Source organism: Aricia agestis, chromosome 20 (genome assembly GCF_905147365.1).
Source record: "Aricia agestis chromosome 20, ilAriAges1.1, whole genome shotgun sequence".
Lineage (NCBI taxonomy): Eukaryota > Metazoa > Arthropoda > Insecta > Lepidoptera > Lycaenidae > Aricia > Aricia agestis.
In genome coordinates this window covers 11,105,981-11,119,564 of record NC_056425.1, presented here as the reverse complement: position 1 = coordinate 11,119,564, position 13,584 = coordinate 11,105,981, and the positions used below count along the sequence as shown (strand labels likewise).

The 13,584-nt window shown below is 41.5% G+C and overlaps 1 protein-coding gene across 1 annotated transcript; it reads left to right on the top strand.

Annotated features, from left to right (window-relative positions):
* The first annotated feature begins 150 nt into the window (after nt 1-150).
* On the top strand, nt 151-13,185 carry LOC121737434 (muskelin). Its single transcript, XM_042129113.1, has 14 exons — nt 151-291; nt 483-695; nt 1,011-1,212; nt 2,085-2,277; nt 3,764-3,906; nt 4,722-4,842; nt 8,436-8,662; nt 9,120-9,283; nt 9,673-9,811; nt 10,191-10,376; nt 10,700-10,870; nt 11,502-11,741; nt 12,292-12,444; nt 12,862-13,185. The coding sequence occupies exons 1-14, from the start codon at nt 212-214 to the stop codon at nt 13,072-13,074; spliced, it is 2,445 nt and encodes an 814-aa protein (XP_041985047.1). The 5' UTR covers nt 151-211; the 3' UTR covers nt 13,075-13,185.
* Nucleotides 13,186-13,584: the final 399 nt, after the last annotated feature.

The window sequence follows — 13,584 nt, the reverse complement described above, 5'->3', positions numbered from 1 at the left end:
CAAAACCAATGAGGTTAAATGGCAAAACCATGGGTAAACAAACCATAAACATTTTTTTTTCAAACCATAAGCAAACTCCCGAATGGGTAAACATCTGTCAGACCAGACGTCAAACGGTCAATCCAACGTCAACTGTCAGCTGTTTCTGAAGATAAATGTAGTTTGTTTTTATCGAGAAAAACAATATAAAATACATGAAAATCTCTATAAAATGGACGATGAACATGAGTATTTTAAGTTACCTTATATGATCCATAAGTATTCAAGTTACAGTGGCAACTACAAACCCGAGTAAGTATTACTTTAATATTTTAAATAACCCCGGTCTAGGTCGTATTCGTATAAATCAAAACAATTGTACAATAAAATTCTTACATTCAACTCTAGTTTAATATACTGTCTGGCTTTGTGGGCGGAACCTGATATGAATAATCAGTTTCTTTAGTTAAATTGTCAATTGATGTTCAAATGGTTCTTTTCAGAAATATATTAGTAAAAAGACCTACAGATCAGCTCTCAAGATGGTTCACAGACTCCACTACGCCTTCTCAGTTCATAATGCTCAAACTACAAACAACATCAATAGTAGAAATCATTAGATTTGGAAAGTACATGAAATCGCATGTGAGCGACCTCAAGAAATTTCAAGTGTATGGAGGTTTAGAGGAAGATAATTTGTCATTACTGTTGACTGCGTAAGTACATACGTACTTGTAGCTTTAAATAATCTACTTTCAAAGTCTAAACAATGTTTACAAAAAAGTTTTTGTAATGAGTGATAATAATTATGTGCTTATACTATTATACTTAAACTAGGGTATTGTTGTGGCCCATAATTGATGGTAAAGTAAAATTTACTATCACAAGAGTCACTACTACAACAGTATTCTAATTGTTGACCTTGTTTGTATTTATTTAATTAACAAATTTATAATAAGTTCAGGATTAGTTTAATACAAAACACCGAAAAATAAAAGAATACTAGTTTATTATAATGAAATTGTTTTCAGAGGTTTGAAAAAAGACAATTTATCAGAGACATTCACACTAAGATGCCAAACATCAGAGGGTCTCACAATGCCAGTCAATTTTATCAAGATTGTGCCCCTTCAATCATGGGGTCCCGCATACAACTACACCATATGGTACGTGGAGCTACTTGGAAAAAACCAAGAAGACATTATAAATTCAGCTATACATATCATAAATTTGGTAAGTGAGTAGTTGACCATTTAAACTTAAATGTATATTGATTAAAGAATTTGTTTTAAGGAAGGAAGCATAACATTGGCCAACAAAATTGAAAAAAAATAAAATGTTGTGCCTGAAATTTTGATGAAAAAAAAAATGATGTGAGATTTTTTGAATTTTGGAATGTAATATAATATCTTAGAAACATGAGCTGATAGAAAGAAAATTTCTAAAAAACATATGATCAGGGCACAAAGTTTTTCCTATTCAGTACCTTCCACGGATTCTTGGATATCAATAAATTGTTTGCTCATTTCTTCATTTTTTTTCTCTTTATTAGTGTATGACTTTATGAGCTTAATATACCACAAAATTATTGATAGACAGAAGAATTACTTTACTTATATCCAGTGCCGTAAATAGGGCAGTGCCACCGGTGCCCAGGCACAGGGCGTAGACTCTGGGGGGCGCAAAAATGGCCAAACCAGGCAGGAGTATTATTTTTTTCGGTTAGCTCCCGATAATAGTTCCCGCTGCGCCCCTAGAGCACGATTCCAACAGTAAAATAGACCTATACATTGTTTTGGGTAATATAATATCTAAAAAAGCAAGGGCGCAGTTGTAAAAGCTCGAACAGGGCGCTAAAAAGACAGTTTACGGCACTGCTCATATCAAATGTAAGATAAATAAATGAAGACAATAAACAATTTTAAAAATTCAATTTCAAATGCTTTTATACCAATGGAACACACAAAATATTTACAACACTATTAAATACTTAGAAACACTGTTTAAAATGGGGACACAAAGGCCTCCTCCAGCCTTTTCCACTCGCTTCTGACACAAGCCAACTGAAGCCACAAAGGGCCAGCGAATTTTAAAATATTTTATAGAGAAAAGAGGAAGAGGCTGTTCGGATATTACTCAAGCATCTGCGACGGCGACGCTACAAGGAGGCGTTTGAGGCGCTATCACGCGAGAGCGGCGTGCAACTGGAGGGCCCCGTGCAGTCCAGACTGTGGAATGCGCTCGTCGAGATGGGGGATTACAAAATGGCGGAGCAGATATTCGAAGAAGCGGCTAATGGTAAAGAAAAAAATTGATTCCTATTTCATCTCAGTTATCATGCTTTCTCTTTCATTAATATAAAGGGAGAACTATGATTTTGTAACTTTAAAAATTGGTTCCTAACATAATACTTTGATCTTATTACATACAACATCACACTGTACACGCCGTTGTGGCGCTCTGTGCCTATACTTCGATGGCGTGGAGAACATCCTATATTTCATAGCCAACATCCTTAGCCTTTTTGATTTTTTTATAACTCCTGTATGGAATATGTGCAGTGATATGTCCATTTTAGTAGTAGCTCTTTTAATAGTTTAACATTGTTAGTGGCGGCCGAAAAGGAAGATCTTCCGACCGAGCGAGATAGCATACTCGGTCAGGCCGAAGCCCACTAACGTCATTTCAGACGTTGTATATAACTTGCCGTTCTTCGAAACTTCGATAGCGCGATGCAGGATTGTTAGGCGAATAGTGGGTACCGCTACATCACTCCCTCCCGAAGACCTGTGGTATTCTTCGATGCGCTTGTGTTGTCAGGTGTGGGCCGAAGCTACGCGTGCAATGACCAGGAGAGGGACCCCGTGCTCTGCTTGTTGACCGGTCGTTGTAGCCTATGGCTGCCCCGTTCAAGCCAGACACAGGTTCGACCGGCGCGGACCTCCAACGCGGCTTATGGTCGAGGCGACCCGGTTATGCTTGATGTCTGCTGACGTGGTGCGGAGGGGCGGGGAGTGTTGATGATGATTGATGTCCAGAAGGATGCGTGTTCTTGTCGTTGGTCACCAATTTAACGTTGTTAGTGGCGGCCGAAAAGGAAGATCTTCCGACCGAGCGAGATAGCATACTCGGTCAGGCCGAAGCCCACTAACGTCATTTCAGACGTTGTATATAACTTGCCGTTCTTCGAAACTTCGATAGCGCGATGCAGGATTGTTAGGCGAATAGTGGGTACCGCCACAATAGCATAGCTGTTTGATTTGATTTTAAAAAAATGCCTTTAGCCGCGTACTGATTGAGCAAGCAGTCTCGCGAGGCTGTCTTGTGAGGCAAATCCTCGGTCGGTCAAGACGTGCCTCGCCCGAGGCCAACGTACGCGCGTTGTCGGTTTTTGTCGATGCTCAAAGGCGCCTCGGTACGTTTGCCGCGCTCACTCAAGACGGTATTGTTTTGCCTGGCTTATTCGTTGCGTGTTAGCTGTGCGTTTTAGGTTAAACTGAGCGTCGATGCTGGCTAAGCCTTACGGCGGCTAGGCCTTGCCGCGTAAGGCAGCCTCGGATTAGAAAACTTGCAGACTGAGGCCGCCTCGCGCGGCACGCATACTGCGGCAAATGTCTGAGGCTGCCTCAAGAGGCAAGTCCTCGGTCGACCAAGACATGCTTCGCCCGAGGCCAACGTACGTGCTGCCTCGCACGAGCGTGCCGCGGCCTGAGCCTCGCCAAGCTGCTGCCTTGTTCAGTACCTACGCGGCTATTCATGTTTGTTCAATTGAATTTTACTCCAGGAGGCGAGCTAGACTGGTACATGTCGTGGCAGCCGTACACACCGTCATGGCGCGTGCTTTGCCCGTGCTCCGATGCTGTGGAGGAGCGGCTAGCTCGCCCGCCGTCACCCCAACTGCCCGCCGCGTCAGACACCGATACAGATGTAAGTGTGAGTTGCTAGGCTAGCACCGTCGCATTGATTTTGTTTTATTTTAGACAGTAGCGGCGAAAGCTGGTTCCAAGGAAAGCCCTTAGGGACCATCCATATATTACGTCACACGATTTTCATGATTTTTAGACCCCTAGCCCCCTTGTCACAACTCATAGGTGGTCAGATTTGTGGGATCTCCCCTCCCTAGTGTGACGTCACAAATTCGCAATTTGACATCTACAAATTAAAGCCACCTCAATATTTAATTTATTTATATACCTCAATATATAATTTCGCCTCAAAATATACCTCAATATATAATTTCGCTATTCAATTTATTAAATTTAAAATGTGTCGTCACAAAACTTAGGACCCCTCCTCCTCCTTGTCACACCATGTCACACTTTATCGACCCCCTTTAAACGTGACATACTTTATGGATAACTCCTTACTTGTAATATTGGTAGGTGATTGTCAGTCTTGAAAATGTTATTGTTTATGAGAACTGTCTATACTGATATACTATTAATATTATTGAGCTGAAGAGTTTGTTTATATAAACGCGACAATCTCAGAAACTACCGGTTTGAATTGAAAAAATATTTTTGTGCTGGATAGTCCATTTAACGTGGAAGGCTGTATTTTGCTTTTTTATAAGGATTTTGCACGCTACAAGGCTCAGGCCCAACTTCGCCAACGTCTGTTAGTGTAAACAGCTTGTTAAAATTTCATTCATATGAAAAACGAAAGAGGCAACGTGATACTAATTCGAGCATTAACTTTAACAGTCGTTGGTGAAATTGGACCTTAACAAATTACTTCGTCAGGAGCCTGTGCTGAACGGCGGGGAATCGCGGCTGGGAGCGGGCGCGGAGGAGGACTGGGCGGAGAGCGGCGCGCGCCCCGGACCGCGCGGCGGACACCAACTCGTTGTGGACCCTAAGACAGGTCAGTGGGTCACCATTTTTAGGGTTCCTTACTCAAAGGGTAAAACACGGGACCCTATAACTAAGACTTTGATGTCTGTCTGTCCGTCTGTCTGTCTCCAGGCTGTATCTCAAGAACCGCTATAGCTAGATTTCTGATTTTTTTTACAGATTGTGTGTATCTAGCACTATATAGCAGCAAATATTAAATCAAAATAAATTAAATATTTAAAGGGGGTTCCCATACAACAAACGTGATTTTTTTGCTATTTTTTGCTCGATATCAATAACGGCAACACGTAGGCACTTGAAATATTCACGAAATACTCAATCGTATATTTACTTTAATAATTAATAATAAAATTTAAATAAAATAAACTAAAGGGGGCCTTAAATAATTAAGGGGGGCTCCCATACAAAAAACACAATTTGCATCCTATTTTTCCTCTATTGTGGTACGGAACCCTTCGTGCGCGAGTCCAACTCACACTTGGCCGATTTTTGGTGTGATTTTCTTCAACCTATTGCAATGAACATATGGTTATGATTTTCTTTACAACGTGGATTAGACTGCTAACTTGAAAGTAACAGTAGTATTTATTAAGGCGCATAGAGTCCTCGATGACCTTGGACGTTTGGGCGTGGTTTAGGTGCCCTGCACTCCCCGCACAAAAACATCGTACGTAGATTACAAGCGCGCGGCGCGGCGCGTATGACGAACTTCGCACTCTTTACTTATCACTACCTAATTCGACGGTCCCTACATATAAAGCTACAAAGTTAAAAGTAGCGGATTTCAGGAGAGCGTTTTTAAGATTGAAACTGTTACTGTAGATTATCATAAAACGTAGACACAATATTTTTTGTTGCTGTGTAAAGTTTAATGTAGGCCGTTTGTAATGATATACCTAACACAATTTCAAATATTTGTAACAATGTTTCCGCCAAAATTGCAAGATGACCGTTTTTACGCTGACAATAAATAATTCAAGACTGCCTTTAACGTTTAAGTCGTACATGTCCGTTTTTACGTTGAAATATTTAAAATATAATATTAAATTATGTCGCAGTCATCTGGTTTAATCTGCGATTCGATTGAATGACTAAAGGACAACTCGTCAAGACGTTGACCGTAACGTCAAGACGTTACGGTCAACGTCTTGACGAGTTAAACTTTAAAAACGAGCTAAAAGTCATAATATAGTAAAATCATTAAATGGCATGATATAATTTTTAAGTAGCCGTTGACGGGGTACCGTAACAAAGACTTCTATTTAAAAAAAATCCACGCTGTTATAATATTATTTTATTACAAATTTATACTTAGCACTTTAAATTGACAAAATATTTTACGTGTAGCTGCGCCGCAGGCTGAAAAGGATGGGGAACCCCTAGGTTAAACAAAGACATAATGAGGTTAAAAACTGATTTTATTTACAAGATGCGTCGTTGCTATGATTTTTTTAATATATTTTTTTTATAAAATAAGGGGGCAAACGAGCAAACGGGTCACCTGGTGTAAAGCAACTACCATTGCCCATGGACGCTCGCAACATCAGAAGAGCTGCAGGTGCGTTGCCGGCCTTGTAAGAGGGCATACGCTGTCTTCTTGAAGGTTTGCAGGTCGTATAGGCGCGAAAATACTGCTGGTGACAGTTTGTTCCAGAGTTTTACAGTGCGCGGCAGATAGTTACGCGAAAAACGCACGGTGGAAGACTGCCACTCATCAAGGTGATGAGGATGGTATATTTTTCGCGTGAAACGATGGCGAACAGTTGCAGGAGGTATGATATTATATTATATGATATTTAATTGCAAATTTGTCTACGTTAACTAAGAGTAAGTAAGTAGACAAAAAACCATTCGAAAATCATTCTCAATGTTCTTGCAAAGCCACAAACATAAAAATCTTTTCTTTTATGTTTTAAAATAAATAATTATAATATTATATTTTCAAGTTTTTAGGTTTCCAAGCTTAATGGTTGTAAACAGGAACCTATTTGACTTTCTATCTGTCGTCCGTCCGTCTATCACCAAGCTTTACCTAAAGAACCGTAATAAAGAAATTTTCACAAATTAAGTATTTTTGTTGGCGCTCGCGCTATTAGAATAAAATATTGTAGTAAAATTAAAATAAAATTAATGGTTATTATTGTGGGGGCCTCATACAACAACAACGCGATGCTGATTACCCAAAGACTCATATTGGTTTGAAATTGACAGAATTTGTGGCACGAGTCGCACTGAAAAAGAATAAAAGTCTTATAATAACTGAACGTATATGATAACAAGTCTATAAATTACTCGCTGCCTTATAGGTAGAAACGGACATGTAAGCCATGACTTCTTTTACATTGCTAAACTATATTATAAAAAATACAATATGTACATATATTATATAATAATAGTAATATAAATTCACTGAATATGACCACACCCGCGTGCAGCGCTCCCTGTAAATAAGAACAAACTGTATGACATGTCCATGTTCGCGCGAAAAGGCGCGTAATTTCAAACGCGGTACAAGACGGTAAGTATAGACTATACTGCCATTAGGTCTAAATTAAATTTGCCAAAAAATTCAACTTACTGCACTTATCGTAAGGACGGCAGTATAGATGTCCGCATCTACCACAGTAAAATCTAACACAACTGTCAACTTGTCGTCATTTACGTCTTCTTATCTTTGGAATCACTTGTGATAGAAAAATTCAAAGATTCAAAGACTTTATTAGCATCCAAGTATAGTATAAATATACAAACTCAGCACCTTGTACAGGCGGTTGCTTATAAAATAGTACTTGACAATTGAAAAAAAATAATGTAGGAATATGCGTCTCATTATAATATGGAAGTGCATGATGCAATAAAAAAAATGCTATTTTGGACTTGACCTTTTATACGTAGGGACCGTCGAAATATTGTAGTGTTCTAATGCACACAAACAGACGCTCGATAGCTCGGCAAGATTTGGCAACGAGTGACACAACCTCCCCGTCTGAATGCTAGCGGACGACTGCCGCCCGCGCCCGCGCAGAGCACCTTTGAACCAAATCGTTCGTAAATACTGTTTTTCGATATCTTTCAATAGAAAATATTGTTTGATTTTTATAAAAAATGCTGATATTCAAGAATAATAGATTCCAAATATATCTATGAAAAAAAATATGTATATATCCCAGCCGTTTAGGAGAAGTCCCGATTTCAAATTGAAAATCGATGTCACGTATTATTTTTTTATTGAGGCAAGAGTAAGACATACAACAAAAAAAAATGTTGATAAATTAGATGTTGAACTGATCTTTCACATATATTTTTTTCAACTCTTTCCTGTCAGAAATGAATGTGTAGTTAGAAAAACAAAATGACCATTTCACGACTCTATTCGCCTTAATGTTTATCTATCTAATGTACTATCAGAGAAGTTGATTCCTAGGCAGATCGCGGACCTCAGTAATTTGGTCGCGTTAAGGCAATCCCATCCCATCACAGCTAACATTGAAGCCAGAATAAGCCCCCGTGACGTGGGTCCGCCATCTGCCTACGAATAAATTTCTCTGATAGTACAGTACATTTGAATGGTTTATTACTATTCTTTTCTATCCCAATTCCCAGGTACGCTTTACCTATTCGGCGGTTGGAACGGCGTACGCGACCTGGACGACCTCTGGAGTTTCGACACGGAGACGGAGCGATGGACGTTGCTCTGTCGCAACAGCCGGCTAGAAGGAGGTCCACAGCCGCGCAGCTGTCACAAGATGGTGTTCGATCCTGTACATGGGAAACTGTTCACGTTGGGCCGGTATCTCGACAGTGGCCAGAGAACTCCGGAGAACATGATGGTGAGTAATGGCAAAAGAAGGCCAGTTTTACAAGAAAACGGTGTAGCTAGATGGCAGTGTCACAAGAAAACGGTATTACAAGATGGCGGTGTTACAAGAAGCCGGCTGTCACGAAATGGCGGTTGACATGAGATGGCTGCCCTTCGGTTTGATTATTATTACAAACTTTTTAGGCGCACTGACAGTCAAATGTCAGAAACGCGTCACAACATTGTTTTTGACATTTCACTCGTCGCGACTTTGACACAACGTCATAATTTGTCATGATAAACTCTGACATTGGCAACTCACCAAGTCGGCCATTATTAAAAGAAGAAGAGGAAGATAAACGAATAACGTTGAAACCATGTTTAAATATTAGTCTGTGCCCATCTCACTAAGCCCGCGGGTTCTTTCGAGTTTATATTTTGATGCAAAGGAACAATTTATTTGATATTACAATGATTTTGTTTCCAAGAGTGACCTATATTCGTACGACGTTGCCACACGTCGGTGGCGGTTGGAGTGCGCGGACACGGCGGCGGCGGGCGGCCCCCCTCTCGTGTTCGACCACCAGATGTGTATAGACGCCGACGCACAGACCATATACGTGTTCGGCGGACGAGTGCTACCCAAGTCCAAGTGAGCATGCTACTATTTAAAATACAAAAATGTGCCAGGTTTTATTTTCTGTTAAGCGCCTCCGAGAGGGTTACTTGCAAAACTGCTTAACGAAACCTGTGAGAACTTTCCATAGTTTACTTAGGTAGGTAGGAGTAGGACTCTTCATAAAGCCATTCATGTACTTAACACTCATAAGTCATAACACTAAGAACTAAACGAAAAAATATAAAGAAATGTTATGATGTCATCAGCTACTCACACAACTACAATTTACTATAAATATAAAGTAGAATTTTGCGTGCAACTGACAGTTTTATACTCGATCGATTTTATACCATCTGGTGACGTGGCACGTCCCCACATCTCTTGTGTATAAAATCTGTACAAGTAATAATTTATCCCTCCAGCGAGGACCCCCACCGGCTGCAGTACTCGGGCCTGTACGCGTACCACATCGGCGCGGGGGCGTGGCGGCTGCTGGCGGACGAGCACGCGCACGCACACGCGCCGCAGCCGCGCGTCTCGCACTCCATGCTGTTCCACCCGGTGAGTGTCCGAAAAGGGGGTGAAATTTAGCTAATGATTTGTGACGTCACTATTTTCTTCTTATTTTCCTTAACAATAAGTAAGTTCATAAAACGAAGCAAGATGTTCGTTTCCCAGTAAGCACATGAAGTATTGTGACATCACAATTTACTATAACTACATAAATAAGAAACATTGCTTACGCTTTGCTCCTTTATTGAAACTGACGCAAGAGCAGGGTCGAAATTAACTACATAAATCTAGCGTAGATCCAATAATAATAAAAAAAAAACTTTCCAAAACTTACTTATTGTGCAATCCATTTACTGATATGGAATCTCGCTATAACAGCCGTTTGATTTTTCAATATTTTATAGTTTAAACTAACGTATGTCTGCAGACAGAACGTCGTCTATACATATTCGCCGGGCAGCGCAACCGCGAGCAGCTGGTTGACATGTGGTGGTGGGAGCCAGGCGGCGCGGCGCGCATGCTGTGCCGCGCCCGCTCGCGAGCCCCGCCCCCGCCCGGGTTCACGCAACGCGCCACGATAGATCCCGACGTTGGAGAGATATATGTGCTATCGGTGAGTGGTAATACTTTTATTTATATACGGACGTTATCTGGTCGGGTTATATAATACATATGTATGTATATCAATTTTAGTCATCGAGATTTATCAAAGATCTCTGGTGATCTGGTTAGCTTGACAAAACCCGACCAAAATCGAATAATGTCGAAATGGCTTACTTTAGTTCAACAAAGCTTAAGTTGTGTTCTCATTATGATTCATCATTGACCAATGCTATTCAGATAAACAATGATACGTAAAGCGAATAGTCTGTTAAATAAATATTATGAATAGATAACCATAATACGTGGGTAAATAATATGTAATTTTCCATCCAGGGTATGAGCGCGTCGCACGACAAGGGCGGGGCGAGCGGCGTACAGAACAGCCTGTGGGTGTACTCGCTGCGGCGGCGCGCGTGGGCGTGCGCGTACTCCAACCGCACCGTGAGCGCCGCGCACCCGCGACCGAGGTTCGCGCACCAGCTCGTCTACGACCCCGTGAGGAAGGTGTGTAATGTGGTGTGTGGTGACATCACATGACCCAGGGTGTAACAAAACCAAGTGAAAAATACAAATTATTAAAGAGATATATAATATTATATTGTTATTACATATATATACGTATAATAATTATATTCTATTGTATTTTTTAATATATTACAAAAAAAAACATGGTGCGATGGACTATAATTATTACAATTAATAATACTGTATCAATTATTATCCTTGGTGCGAAAAACAAAATAACATAACAAAAAAAGGATATGGGCGGACAGCCCATAGACAGCCCCAAATTATAATAAAAAAAACTAAGTGACAATACTTTAGGGAGTGTAATGTGTATTTGTCCTTTGTACCGTGCGACACGACGTCGTATAAGACGCATCACGCATAATAATCGATACTAATGTTATAAATGCGAAAATGTGTCTGTTACCTCCTCACGTCCAAACCGCTGAACCGATTTTGCTGGGTATGGACATATTTGAATCCCGGGAATGCAAAAAATAGTTTTTATTCGGAAAAAATGTACGGTCCCACGCGATAAACGAAATTTGGGCCCAACGGAGTTGCGGGGCGGGCGTCATCTAGTGACATAAAATCGTAACCAGTAAAGAGCAAAAATTCTTTACTTCAGATCCACTACCTGTTCGGCGGTAACCCGGGCAGCTGCGCCGGCAGCAAGGTCCGGTTGGACGACCTGTGGGCGCTGCGACTGTCGCGGCCGGCGGCGACCGAGGTTATCGCGGTCGCGAGTCGCGCGATACGCGAGGCGGCGCTGCGCGAGATGGCGGCGGATCCGGCCCGCGCGCCCGCCGCGTTACATTACCTGAGGAACGACGTGCGAGCGGTCACCGATATTGATGATCCCGACCAGGTTATACAGTTTCTCTTTCTATTCATTTTGTTAACACGGTAAAAATATTTCAAGTACCATCAGAGTAGTTGATTGATAGGCAGATGACATACCTACGACATTTGGTCCGGTTATGTCAATTCAATGTAAGAGCCAGTCCACACGGCGCGTTGCGTCAGCGTTGCGTCGACGCAACGCTGCCGTTTGACGCATAGCCGGCCACACGGGCGCTGTGTAATCGAGCGTTATTACGAAGCAGTTTTAACGTCAACACCCCCTCCCGCTTCGTCTCGGGGGCTGCTGTCCGTCATGTGTGATGTGTGCGTTGCGACGACGCAGCGCGCCGTGTGAACACTTTGGTTATTTGTATGTAAAACAGCGCAACGGCAGCGTTGTGTCGACGCAACGCTGACGCAACACGTTTGCATAATTTTAATCATCTGTCAAAACATAATATATTGATATTTTAATTTTTTCTATGAGATTATTAATGTTACTTAAAAATATTCGAATTTGACCTTTAATGTTTAATAAATGATGATGACCACTAAATAATTTATCACGTTTTCAGAGAGCGTCGTTCGAAGCTCTAGCGACGCTAGTAGTATGCGGGCCTGGGGGCGGGGTGGCGGCGCGCGCGCTGTGTCCGCGCCGCGCCCGCACGCTGCGCCGCGCACGCCACGACGCCGCGCCCGCGTCGCACCTGGCTAGACATCTTGCACAGGTATTGAGCCCGTTTTTTTGTATCTTTTCCTGTGAATCCGCACGTATGAAATAAAATCCCGCAGTAAATTTTCTTGCGTAGAAAAAAAGGCCTAAATCATAATATTATCTATCAGCACAAACATTATAATGCTAACAAACGGTTTCCCTTTATAATAGGCACAGTTTCAATAATTCCGCTTTCTTAGAAAGTTGTCCTATTAAATTTTACACAGAGGCTCGCACACCGTATTTACTGGAGTAATTTTTATAATGTCCAAGTGGACAATAAACCACAAAACTATAACAAAGATCAAGCGCAGGACCGACTTATACGGTCTTTTATTATACTTATACTCGTCATGCTCATCCGACGCATAGTTGTTTTTTAGTCAGAATCAGTTAATTGTCATGCATTAATATCGAATAAACTGCACAGGTTTTAGGCGCCGAGGACAGCTTCCTGGAACCGACTCAGCCGTTCGAGGAGCCGTGCACCCCGCCCCCCGAGGAGGCGGGGTCGGACGGGGACGACGCCCCCGAGTGGGAGGCGCGCGCCGCCCGCATCCGCCTCTACGAGCGCCTGTGCCGGTACTTCCGACCGTCGCGAGTGCCGCCGCAAGCTGACGTCATGGATATGGTGAAGCTGTAAATATCACCAGTGTTTTTAGTTACTCTGAAAAATAGTTTTAAGGACCCCGCAGACTTACAATTTCAAGTTGACCGACTAAATCGTATAGTATGACTGTCAGCTATGGCGGCTTATGAGAGCTCGCACACTGCATCCAACTAAATTGTACAACTTTTAGTTGGATGCAATACTATACGATTAAGGGCGGATTCGACCAAACTGGAGTAAAATTTTACTCGAGTATAACTGTCTCCTAATCTAATAGTAAGCTGGTTTTGCGTTTTTCCAACTTCTAATCCAAGAATGAGGTAATTACACGGGAGTAAATATTTACACGGGCTATTTTGGTGGAGTAAATATTAAACTGAGAATAGTTGCACAACAGGGTTTAACTGTCACGGTCGGTGTCATTGTGAACTATAATTGACATTTTATTTCATACTATTTGAGTAACTTGGTAAAATGTAAACGATAATACCCTAGAGTAAATTAAAAGAGTAAAATTATTCTCATAATAGTTATACTCGTGTA